Genomic DNA, 13,177 nt, shown 5'->3' with positions numbered 1-13,177 from the left:
TGTTTTCAAGAGTTGTCCAAAGTTTAGCATAGAAGCCATTGCGCTTACCTTTGCAAAAAAAAAAAAAACAAAAAAAAAAAACAAAAAAAAACATGGCAGTACAACCATGCGCCGATGCTGTCTGCCCGTCCCATCGCTAGATTGCACTCTGTGAACAGATCGCAATCAACGTGCGACAGTTCACATAACGAGACCTGCATAGTCAGAAAGTAATGGAACTACAACCGGAAGTACAAGCCTTACCTCTTTTTTTTTTTTTCCTTCAATGGCACGACTGGCACGACTCTCTTGTGTGAGGCAATAGAAGGAACCACGTCATGATTCAGCCATGCCTTTTTGACAAAGCCCTATAGAAACCGCATTAGGAACAAACTGCACTTAGTCAATTGCAAAAATGCTTTGAGTAGAATGCTTCCTTTGGTTAGCTTGAATTTATCTCTTCTCAGCAGTGCTGCGAGCTTTTGACATTGCGAGAAACGATGGAAGACAACATTGTCGTGCCCACAGCTGTTCGTGCATCCAAACACATGCAGAGCTGTGTTGTATCGGGCACACAACACTGAGTTCACACGATTTGTATGTCCGCAACGCACGCAAGATGAGGAACAGCGCACGCCGAAAGCTCCCGCGGGTGTCTCTAAATGCCTCCGGCTCCTCAAAGTGATGTCACAACAAACTCCATTATCCACAAACATCCATTATTGTTGTGCTGTACGCGCGGCGTAGCGTAAGATATATAAAAATATGAGCAGCCAGGTCGAACAGCTAGCCATTTCACATCAGGTGTACAAGGGCACCTTCCAGTAGTTATATGCACGAAAGGTACGGTAGATATCGGGCCAGAGCACATGAGTCTCTGTAGTCGCAATCTAAGAGACTGCACGAAATGGCCTCGCACATCGTTGTACACACGTCAGCTGAAGTGCCCATCACCCGTGAGGCACTGCTATCGGCGGCATGATGACATGACACTGGTCTTTTTTGGCCACACAAAGCAGTAATGTGTTGGAAGCGCGTTCAAAGTGCGCTCAGAGGCAGTGAGCGCAGGGCGTCGTCTGCTCGAGCAGACGACTCATCTCTCTCCTCCCTCAAACTGAGTTGAGCAGCAGTTCTAGGGCGCGTTCCACTTTATATAAAAAAAAAAACATGTCCGTCCGTGTGCTTCGCGGGTGCCATGGAGGAAGGGAAAAATGAGCGGGCGCGATTGCTCGCGATGGCTAAGGAGGCAGGTAAAAGTGACCTAATATCTGGTTTCTTCAGAGCTTTTACAGGAGGCTGCTAAGTGCAGTGATTTGAGAAATATTAATTAAAATCCTTCACTTTCCTCTAGTTTCTGTTCATAAATTATGCTGTTTTGGTCACTCTCAATGCGATAGCTACCATCTGCACTAGAAATCTCTGCGGCAACTCTTCTGTTCACACTCCCTTTAAAAGAAGCAATGCTCCTTAATGCTCCTTAACAATCTATAACAACCTGAAAATAGATTAGTCCTTTCCAAAAAGCAGAAACAGACAACCATGTTTTTGGCGTGTGATAGCCTAGCTGCTTATGTGCCAAAACCTCAACACAACTACGGTAGATCTACCATAATGCAAATGGTTCTTGTCAGTTTTTTTGAGGCCGTTCAATAATTCGAACTTGCTTTTGCAGTCCGGTGAAGATGCTGGGCTCCAAGTCTGTTAGCTTAACTTTAATGAACCTGAATCAGCTCGTGAAAAAGTACCTTTCTTCACGAGCTGATTTTTAGTGATTGGTTGTCACAAGCTCTTTAATTCTTGAATGCAATCTTTCCTTTCTGTTTCTTATTTTCTTTGCAGGTTTCCTCTCTCCTGTGGTCTGACGAGTACAAAGAGATCATATCAGGTCATGGCTTTTCAAAGCATGAGCTGAGCATTTGGAAGTACCCATCAATGAGGAAAGTGGCAGAGCTCACAGGTAAGTGCCGCCTACGAGACCTGCATTGTGCATGAAAGCATTACTCAGAGGGCCTATCCCTAAATCCCTGAAATGGGAGGTGTACAGGCCACTAATATTTATATCAGGATTATGTATTTTTGTGTTTAACTTGCAGTAGCAAGCAGTTTGTTGCGCCTTTCAGTGTGCATTTTATTTACGAACTTGATTCAGGAGTGCTTCAAAGGGGCAATTTCAGCTTGGATTAAGTTCACGACGGAAGAATGCTAGATAGTATGCAAGAAACATGCAATTGGAGTGGCATTCTAAAAACTTATTCTGAATGCTCGAAAGCTCAAAATAACAATTGTGTGTGGCCCATAATATGCCCTGCTCATTTCCTGTCTGCCAAAACAGGAATTACTCAATCAGATGCTGCAGTCAGTAATATGCTTTAGCCAAGATTTAGGCTTACGTTGAGCTAATTTATGCAAGATTTCACTCATCTTGCATCACATGAGTGAAAGGGATGTTTCATCTACATTCATCATCATCATCATCAGCCTGATTATACCCACTGCAGGGCGAAGGCCTCTCCCATATTTCTCCACTTAACCCGGTTCTGTGCTAGCTGCATCCACTTGACCCCTGCGAACTTCTTAATCTCATCCGCCCACCTAACTTTCTGCCTCCCCCTGCTACGCTTTCCTTCCCTTGGAATCCAGTTTGTTACCCTCAGCGACCATCGGTTATCCTCTCTTCGCACTACATGTCCTGCCCATGTCCATTTCTTCTTCTTAATTTCCACTAGAATGTCATTAACTTGAGTTATTTCTCTGACCCACTCTGCACGCTTTCTATCTCTTAATGTTACCCCTACCATTTTTCGTTCCATAGCCCTCTGGGTTGTCCTCAACTTAAGTAGAACTCTCTTGGTTAGCCTCCACGTTTCAGCCCCATAGGTGAGTACAGGCAAGATGCAACTGTTGTACACTTTCCTCTTGAGCGATACCGGTAAGCTGCTAGTCATAATCTGCGAGTGCTTGCCAAATGCGCTCCATCCCAATCTTATTCTTCTTGATATTTCCTTTTCATGGTCTGGATCTGCGGTTACTACCTGTCCTAAGTAGACATATTCGCCTACTATTTCCAGTATTTCGCTACCTAATGTAAACTGCTGTTCCTTCCCGAGGCTGTTGAACATTACCTTAGTCTTCTGCATATTGATTTTCAAGCCTACCATTCTACTTTTTCTGTCTAGGTCATCAATCATTATTTGCAGTTCATCCCCCGAGTTGCTTAGCAAGGCAATGTCATCAGCAAATCGCAGATTACTGAGGTATTCTCCATCTACCCTTATCCCTAACTGCTCCCATTCCAAGTCTCTAAATACTTCCTCTAAACAAGCTGTGAATAGTACTGGGGAGATTGTGTCTCCTTGCCTAACACCTTTCTTTATGGGAATTTTATTGCTTTCTTTATGTAGAACTATGGTTGCTGTGCAGCCACTATATATATCTTCCAGCACTTTCACGTACGGCTCGTCTACCCCCTGATTTCGCAATGCCTGCATCACCGCCGAGGTTTCAACTGAGTCAAATGCTTTTTCGTAATCAATGAATGCTATGTATAAGGGCTGGTTATATTCCGAGCATTTTTCTATCACCTGATTGATGGTATGGATATGATCGATAGTAGAGTACCGTTTCCGAAACCCTGCTTGATCCTTTGCTTGATTGCAGTCTAAGGTTGTCCTGATTCTATTGGCGATTACCTTAGTAAATACCTTATACGTAACAGACAGTAAGCTGATTGGTCTGTAATTTTTAAGGTCCTTAGATTCCCCTTTCTTGTGAATGAGGATAATGTTTGCATTCTTCCATGCTTCCGGTACCGTCGATGACACCAGGCACTGCGTATACAGGGTGGCCAGTTTTTCTAGCACGATATCCCCCCCGTCCTTCAGCAAATCTGTAGTTATCTGATCCTCTCCAGCTGATTTCCCCCTTTTCATAGTTTCTAGTGCTTTCTTGACCTCGTCCTTCGTCACTGGTGGAACGTCTGACTGTTTTTCCCTACCGCCAATCTCACTACGGTCCTGACTACTTTGGCTACTGTAGAGATCTGTATAGAACTCCTCGGCTACTTTGACTATCTTGTCCATATTAGTGATGACGTTGCCCGCCTTGTCCCTTATCGCATACATCTGGTTTTTGCCTATGCCCAATTTCTTCTTTACCGCTTTAAGGCTTCCCCCGTTCTTTACAGCATGCTCAATTTTCTCCATGTTATACTTCCTTATATCGGCCACCTTGCGCTTATTGATTAGCTTTGATATCTCGGCCAATTCGATCTGGTCTGTTGGATTGGAAGCTTTCATACTCTGCCGTTTCTTAATCAAATCTTTCGTCTCCTTAGACAGCTTACCGGTATCCTCTTTAACTATCCTACCGCCTACTTCTACTGCGCACTCAGTAATGATATCTCTGAAATTATTGTTCATTGCCTCTAGGGTAATGTCGCCATCCTCAGTTAGAGCTGAAAACCTATTCTGTAGCGAGATTCTGAACTCTTCTGCCCTCCCCCTCACCGCTAATTCGTTGATGGGTTTCTTTCTTACTAATCTATTGCGTTCCTTCATCAGATTTAGGCTAATTCGGGACCTCACCATCCTATGGTCACTACATCGAACTTTCCCGATTACCTCTACATCCTGCGCAATGGCGGGGGTTGAACACATTATGAAGTCGATTTCATTTTTAGTCTCTCCGTTAGGACTTTTCCATGTCCATTTCCGGTTCTTCCGTTTGCTGAAGAAGGTATTCATGATTCGTAAGTTATTGCGCTCTGCAAACTCAACTAGTAACTCCCCCCTGCTATTCCTAGAACCAATGCCATAGTCACCTACTGCCTTGTCTCCTGCCTGTTTTTTCCCTACCTTGGCATTGAAGTCGCCCATTAGTACAGTATACTGCGTCTTTACTTTTCGCATTGCCGATTCTACATCTTCATAGAAGCTTTCAACTGCCTGGTCATCATAACTACATGTAGGTGCATAGGCCTGTACAACCTTCAGTTTATACCGCTTATTAAGCCTAATTACGATGCCTGCAACCCTTTCATTAATGCTATAGAATTCATCTATATTACCCGCTATATACTTATTGACAAGAAAACCTACCCCTAGTTGTCGCCTCTCTGGTAAACCTCGATAATACAGTACATGCCCATCCTTCAATACAGTATATGCCTCATTCGGCCTCCTAACCTCACTAAGCCCTATGACATCCCATTTCATGCCCTCTAGTTCCTCTAACAGCACTGCTAAACTAGCTTCACTAGCAAGGGTTCTAGCATTAAACGTTGCCAGGGTCAGTTTCCAATGGCGGCCTGTCCAGCGGAGCCAGGCTTTCTTAGCACCCCCTGCTGCGTCACAGGTCTGACCGCCGCCGTGGTCAGTTGTTCCGCAGCCGCTGGTGACTGAGGGCCGGGGTTTTATGGAGCTTATCATAGGAGGTTGTGGCCAATTACTGCACCAGGGTGGCGAACTCCTGTTCTGGTGAGGGAGTGCGTTGCCGGAGGTGTTCACCGGCATCAGGTCGCACCCCAAACCTGTATCTACATTAGGAGTGTGCGAATAGTGCCAGTTTTAGATACGAATCAAATATGTTAGTTATTCGATTCGTATTTGAAACTTTCAAGTTCACTGCAGTTTTATAGCATTGCTCGCTTCACTGATACAGTGAAACCTCGTTATGACGAACAGTTAAAAAATCGAAAAATAGTTCGCTCTATTCATAATTCGTAATATAAAATTTCTTAGAAAATCCATGCAAGAGCAGCAAAATTCAATCGGAGAAGGCACAGCAACTCGGAGGGTGCCTTCTTGGGTCACGTCCATTTATTTACGCGCAAAGAACTGCGTTATTGCGGCCTGCTTTTTTGTGTTGATCCCGTTCCTTATCACGCCCTGTTCCACAGTTTGCAAATGCTCAACAAGGGCAAACCCACTGCTCTCAATAGCACTGTAGTGGCGGCGCAGTAAATCCAATGCAGTAAGCGCTTCTTGTGAAGTCTGAATGTTCTCATCGTTTGCACGGTCAGCCTGAGCTTCGTCTGTGGGATGTTCAGTAACTTCCACAGCGATTTCGGCGTCCGTCAGTACAGCCGTGGTCGCCGCGATGTCGTCGCCGCTTACGAAGTCTTCTACAGTCGTTGTTGCGGGCATGTCGCCAACTAAACTCATTGCAGGCTCATCGAGCTCGCGGAGCTCTGTTTCTGCTTCGTCCCCATCGTCACTTGATGCACGGGCCTCTGCTGGAACAAAACCTGCGTGCCGAAAGCAGTTGGCAATCGTTTAGCCTTTCACGCTGTCCCATGCCCCTTTAATGCTCTCAGCAAGTCTATCTTCCAAGTCCTGCTTCATAAGAAGCTTCAAGAGAAGAGTGTCAGTCTCCTCTTGTAAACTGCCTTTATCTTGAGCTTGGTCTTTAACGTCAGTGCTGCTCTTTTTTTCACGTTCACCGCCATCACAGCACTACAGCCTCCGCCAAACGCTACGACGGTTGGCCACTCCGCTGCTAACACTAAAACAAAAAAACGGAATGGCGCAAAAACCAAAAAAGCAAGTTGTTTGCTTCCTCCATCCAAAAAGGCAAAAAACAACATTCGATCGCGCCGTTGCCGCCGCTGCTGAAGCGGCGCTTCAGAGATTGTGAGATGCGAATGATTTCTTATGGCCTCCGAGATCACCTCCGTGCGCACAAACAGGCACGCGGGGGTAATCTCTGAGGCCATAGATTTCTTTGGCTGTCAACTCCCAATGCCGTCGTGACATCTGTGGCGCTGTCAGCGCCTGCGAGGTAATCCTGAATGTTTGTTGCGCCGGATAACACACATGTAGTGCAACGAAGCCTGCCTCCTGCTATTAAAGTGAGGTAGTGCTTGGCGTCGCGAAGTTCGTAAAATCCGTTTTATGCCAAACCGCGTTCGCTATGGGAAGTTAAAAATACATGTGTTTGACAAAAATATTTCGGAAGAGTTTGCTATATTCAATAATTCGCTATATGCATGTTAGTTATATTGACGTTTGACTGTATATCGTAGAATCCTGTATAACATGCATGCTGGATTTTTCAGTAGGGTATGTGCTTCTGTGCAATTCTAGTTTAGTTTTATTTGAATTTTGGCAATGCAAATTTTTAAATGAACGAGATGAACAATGTTGTCTTTAATTCCTTTTTTTTTTTATTGATCAGATATTCGATATTTGAAGGCATTTTTTTTATTATATTATTCGATTCGTATTTGAAAATTTCAATATTTGCACACGCCCAGCCTACATGCATACAGTGGACTCTACTTCAAACTTCAAGGGACCAAAGGTTTTTTTGTTTGTTTGAATTATCAGAAGCACACGTTAATGTGATCCAATACTAAATATGAATGCTTTATCAAAATTGATGCTTGCAAGTAATATTTTGAAATAATTTCTCTTGCAAATGTAGCCATAAAAGCATTCACACTTGCTGGAAGGTGCTGATATGCTTGCTCAGCCAGCAATCTTCCAACTAGTCTTGTGGATAGAATATTATTGGTACAACCCCTTTATAGGGGACCGAAAAAATTTTTACTATATCACTTGTTGGTGATGACATGGTCCTGAAGATGCTTTTTGCTAATTAAATGGCTACTTACTGAACACGTATTGTTACTACCACCTCTTATAGTCTCGTAGCATTTTTTCAATTATAAGATTTCTTTGTTGTATTTGTAGCCGCATTGCCCTCATAATTAGAGGTACCTCCACAAGATGATAAACAGTTTGATATCATGAGACAACCAAAGCCTTGCATGAACATGACGGCATCTTCCATTGTTTCTGTTTCTTAAAAGGCAATAGATGAGAAATGTGCAGCAGTCAAGCGCTGCAAAACCACGCATGCCAAGCCTCCGCTGCTTTCTACCGCTGCCTTGTGCTGCACAGTACTAATGTTTGGCCGTTTCTTCCCTTCCCTATTTTCTCTGCACTTTTACTTTCTTGCTTTTTGAACAGACCTTCTTTCCATGTCTGTAGACGAGCTGCATGCTTTCCCTCACGGACCCAAGGCCTACGTAAAGTTGGCTCCTCTGAGGGAAATCTCATCACATTTAGCCGCAGTATGAATTTTTGCCGCATAGTGGGCAATTGATGGCATTTTCTAGAAAAGTTGCGATCCGATCCAGTGTGATTAAAAGCGCTATTGCATCTACTCTCAAGGCAAAGCTCAAGTGCCCTCTTGATCTTTTCAATGTCTGTACATATTTTGGCTGGCTGCTTGTCACAGATGCATGTGTAGTCAGCAAAACATTGAATTTGGAATAGAAAAGAATCAAGTTGGATATTCCTGTATATTAGGAATAGAAAGTTGGAGGTATTAAAAGTTTTTGACTCTAAACCAAAACTCATTTTATTGCTCCAGAGCACATCTTTCATAGCCAAAGTTGCTTTGGGACATTAAACCCCAGAATGGCTTTATTAATGCTCCCTGAGCTGCTGAAATGCACTAGAGCCTGCTTCCTTCTTTGGCTGTCATAGCAGGAAAAAATTCTACACCTTTCTTGTTGCTGCGCTTTATCATTTTGAAAAATTTCTAACGAAGAGTGTTTTTTTTTTCTTTCTTTTTTTTTTTTTTTTTACTGCTGATTTCAATTGGTACTGTAATGAAAAGGAAGCAGCAAACACTAAAGAAGTTTCAACTAGAAGCTATGTCAAACACCCGGCTGCCTCAATGTTTCGTCATCTTCATCTGAACTACAATATTAATGTCATCATTGTCGTTCTTGCTTTCCGAAACAATGCAAAATCAATGTTTGAATCATATTTTCGGATGATGAGGACGGCGGCAACAAAAGCGTCTTTTCCACGACGAAGGGCAAGCAATACATGCGTCTTTTCCATCAGACACCATTTTTCTTATCGAGACTGCCATGTAAAAATCACTTTCAAATGGTAGAACAAAAAGGTTGTAGTCCGTAGTAACGAAATTTGACTGTAATTTGTAGTCTAGTTTTCAATTCAGTACTTAGAAAAGTGCAATTGGCTATATTGTGATAAGTAAACCCTCGTTAACACGAACTCTCATATCTCGAAAAATCTGTTGTCGAAAATTTTCCACGCCGCGCCTTCATCTCCCATAGGTGCTATGTATTAGCTCCCGTTTATCTCGAAGCATTTTTCGAGCATAATGCGGATGTCTTACAATTTTGACCGGGAGGACCGAAGGCAAAGGTCATTACCGAAAGTACAGGGGGCTCTGAGCGAGCGCTTTGTTCCTATACTAAATGCCGAACGCGGTCACTTTCAGAGAGTGAATACGAAATTCCCGCGGACACGACTGTTTTTCGCCTTGGGAGCAGTCACGTGAGCGCCGCTCGCGCGTGGGGGCTGATTGGTTTTATGGGCAGTTCAGCGTGGTTTGGTCAGCTGCCCTTCCCACGTGCATACCGGCAAGAGCAATTTAGTGATTGTGTGGTTCTGTTTCGTCGCACTATGTGCACGAAGCGTTGACTTTGATTTTTGTTGCGTATATGGTGTCTACAACGCTTGCTCCGCAACAAAGTTGATGCAGCAGTAGCGACCAACGGCTTATGCGATGCATTCAGCAGCTCGAGGTCACTTTTGTCAGGCCGAATTCCAACGCGAAGCAGGCAAGCATTACCCAGTTCTTCCCCCTAAAATCGAGACAATTCAGTAAAAGCTTGGAAGAGTAGTAAGGAAAGTAAAAAGGCTAGAGTGGCTAGATAATGCTAATTTTCGAAAGGGGCAGGAGAAAGTCACTGCTTGCAATGCATGTATGCATCGCAGTGTAGCAGCACACTGCTGCGCTGCGACCTTTCTTCTTTTTTTTTTAAATGCAATGCGTTAAAAAAAATTTTATCAGTGTTATCGTATTTCCAGCTGTGTAGTGTTAGAAAAAGGATATAGCGTAACTGTACTCCCCTTGACCGAATGACGACGGGGCGGTAACAAAGCAACGTTGAAAATGCGCCTCTCTGTCGCAGAGTCCCGTCGCTCTGTGCGGTGTGCACTAGCGGCAACGACAGGCGTTGGCGGCGGCGTTGTGCGACGGATCGCCAAGGATTGTCGCCAGAAATTTTTCGGCATTTTGCTTAACTCGAAACCCCGCTTATCTCAAATTTTTCCGGATTTTACAACTTCGAGTTAACGAGGGCTTTCTGTACCTAAAAAGGCCTAAAAAGGTGCTCGAAAAATGACCTATTAATGTGTGGATTACTAGCATGTTTCAAAGCAATGGGTGCCTTTATTTTATTTTTGTTTTGGATAAGAATTACTGATCTTATTGTTGAAGGCATTATTTTCTGGCCAACATACTTGTCAGGAGAACAGTGTGGTGGCAGAGGTGATACTTTGCTTTGAATCTTTAAAATTTACTATGTCAGAACTTTGAAGGTTTTTCAAAAGGCTTCAAATTTTTTTGCTGTGAGACTGCTGCAAACTCCGTAACATGAAATCTTAGTGCTTTGTTCCTATTTATTTGGTGGCCAATGAGGGCATGATTGGGGCAGCATGCAGTATTAGAAAGCAAAAAGTATTAAAAAGCCCAAAAAGTGCCGCAAAGAAGTTAGGGGTTCCATGGAACCCAGTTTGACAACGGCCTTTATGTGGGCACAATGCACTGTGTTCTCATTTCAAAAATGACCTTCCATCCTTGTCCTTGGAATGACCTTGTCCCATTTTGGTGCAGGACACACAGCACGTGTCCTCGGCATGTGCCTCAGCCCAGATGGCACCATGGTGGCATCAGTTGGTGGTGACGAGACACTCCGCATATGGAACTGCTTTGCTGTTGACCCGGCCAAGAAGAAACAACAGAAGCTTAACATGAATGCCACAGCCTCGGCCATGTTCCGTCAAAGCATCCGTTAAGGAACAGCCCACATGGTTTGATTTTCAAGCTGCCTGGAACGTCCTTACTGGCATGCTCAAAATCCAAGTGGAAGCTTGTGGGCCATTGCCTGTAGACCATGTGGACTGCTCTCTATATGGAACTCAACAGTTTTCACTGGCCGCTGTCATGCCTTGAGCACAAGGAAGTCTGCATGCTGGCTTAGCCAGCACATTGTATTTATTCATCTCTCAAAATTGCAGCATGTTGACTTTGCCATTCTTATTGCTTGCCTGTGTAACCTTAATAAAGAGCAGATCAACGCAGCTTAAGCATGTCTTCTTGTGTTAATCTACAGCTAGTGCTGTGGCTCATGGTTGGTGCCTAGCAGCAGGGCACAAAATTGTCACTTGATGGCAGAGTAATGCATGCTGCAAACACTTGATGGTTTTTATTGGAAATGTGATCTGTGCTTTCTTCCTAGATGCTACATACTGCATTATACACTGCCTTACTAGTGAGGAAGGTAGTGCTGACTACCTCGTTAGTGTGGTAGGAACTGTTAGGAAACTAGCAAAAAAGCGCACAAGTTATTCCAATGTTCTAGCTTTAACAGCAAGCAGGTAGTTCACCATCGAGCCTATTGGTCAATGACAAGCACATCATGCCGATGCCAGCGATTCGTTAAAGGTGCCAATCACTAGAAAACTTCCCAGGGGTGTTGGAAAGCCACACAGGGCGTATCGCGGGCTTGTTAAAACTAGAATCCCAGTATTGCTTAAGCACGTACATGATGAGCTATATGTAGAAGGCAGTGAAGCAAGGAGGCTGGAGGATGAAAAGGCTACCCTCAGAAGCAGTGCATGGCAGTTCATCAGTACAGGCACAGGAAAAAGGACATGCACAAGATAGAATGTGGAAATGTGCCCATTAATGCGAATATCAAAAACTAGTGGCACTGCTTGAGCGTATAGAAATGGTAGACCCCGTTTGAACCTATCAAGCCAAAATAGGCAAAAGCTTTAGGTCAAACTTGGTATTCGTTTGTGAGGTGCATAAGCAAGTGTTCCGTTGCTGCAAGTCTGTTCTGGATGGTCGCTTAGGTCAGCCTGGGTTGCTTTAAACATTCTTGCATGTTTTGGCCATTTATCTTCTCTTGTCAGAGGTGTGTGCATAGTCTGCAAAAGCTCTGCATGTTGCATAAAAAGGGATATTGTATTTCAGGAATAGAAGACTGAAATTAACAATGGCATTTCACCCTGGAAACGTGCTCCAAAACAATTCTAATGCTCTGAAACTCTTGTATGATTGCTTCAAAGCTGCTCCAAAATGCTCCCTGAGCTGCTTCCACCCCTGACAGTATGCCATAACAGCACTAAATGAACATTGCAGATGTAATCGTAAGAGGATAAATGCCACATTGAGAGTTTTGTGGTAACGTTGCACAATGAATATTGAATATTTCTTTTAAGTTAATATTCTCTTTAAATCTGCAGTCATACTAAACACTTGGTTTAACTATTTACTGTGACTCACAAAAATATAATTTCATATAACTGCAGCACTTCTTGCCATCCTTCAGAGACTAAGGACAGTCTCCGGTGTGTGTCTTTTCTATACCTACAGTCATTGAGTGACAATGAGTGCACACAGTAAGGTCCATGTGGGCCTTGACTGCTTTCATGTTGCGCAGCTAAAAAAAAAATGAAGAGGCCATCCTTCATTCTGTCAGTGACTGGGTCGCAAGGGCAAAGCAGCCAGCTAAGCATATGCATTTTGTTTGGTGTGCTTGCACAGATAAAACTGCAGTTAAGGACTTGTAGGTTTGCACTAAAGCAGTGCAGCGGTGGCGTAGCGGTAGAACATCCACCTTGCATGCAAGAGGACTGGAGTTCAAATCCCGGTGCCGCGCTATTCTCCACCGGATTTAAAAAAAACAAAAATCCGCGTGTCGATGGAATTGCATAAACAGGTTTGGGTTGCGACCTGATGCCGGTGAACACCTCCGGCAACGCACTCCCTCACCAGAACAGGAGTTGGCCACCCTGGTGCAGTAATTGGCCGCAACCTCTCATGATAAGCTCCACAAAACCCTGGCCCTCAGTCACCAGCGGCTGCGGAACAACTGACCACGGCGGCGGTCAGACCTGTGACGCAGCAGGGGATGCTAAGAATTCCTGGCTCCGCTGGACAGGCAGCCATTGGAAACTGACCCTGGCAACGTTTAATGCTAGAACCCTAGCTAGTGAAGCTAGTTCAGCAGTGCTGTTAGAGGAACTAGAGGGTATGAAATGGGATGTCATAGGGCTTAGGTGAGGTTAGGAGGCCGAATGAGGCATATACTGCACTGAAGGATGGGCATGTACTGTGTTATCGAGGTTTACCAGAGGCGACA

General features: G+C 44.1%; 1 protein-coding gene across 2 annotated transcripts in view; it reads left to right on the top strand.

The window, feature by feature from the left end:
* Window positions 1–11,114, top strand: part of LOC146190242 (cell division cycle protein 20 homolog) — a 77,899-nt gene extending 66,785 nt beyond the window's left edge. Inside the window, exons 9-10 of one of the 2 annotated variants that reach the window (XM_084600692.1) lie at window positions 1,819–1,936; window positions 10,642–11,114. In XM_084600692.1, coding sequence (XP_084456818.1) covers window positions 1,819–1,936; window positions 10,642–10,823 — 300 coding nt within the window. In that variant the 3' untranslated portion in view covers window positions 10,824–11,114. Of the gene's footprint in view, window positions 1–1,818; window positions 1,987–10,641 lie in introns of those variants that run through there. The other variant, XM_084600693.1, reaches the window with a different exon arrangement.
* The last annotated feature ends 2,063 nt before the right edge of the window (window positions 11,115–13,177 follow it).

This window comes from Amblyomma maculatum, chromosome 4 (genome assembly GCF_055883805.1).
Source record: "Amblyomma maculatum isolate TAMU_Amacu chromosome 4, ASM5588380v1, whole genome shotgun sequence".
Classification (NCBI taxonomy): domain Eukaryota; kingdom Metazoa; phylum Arthropoda; class Arachnida; order Ixodida; family Ixodidae; genus Amblyomma; species Amblyomma maculatum.
This window is presented reverse-complemented; position numbering and strand designations above follow the sequence as displayed.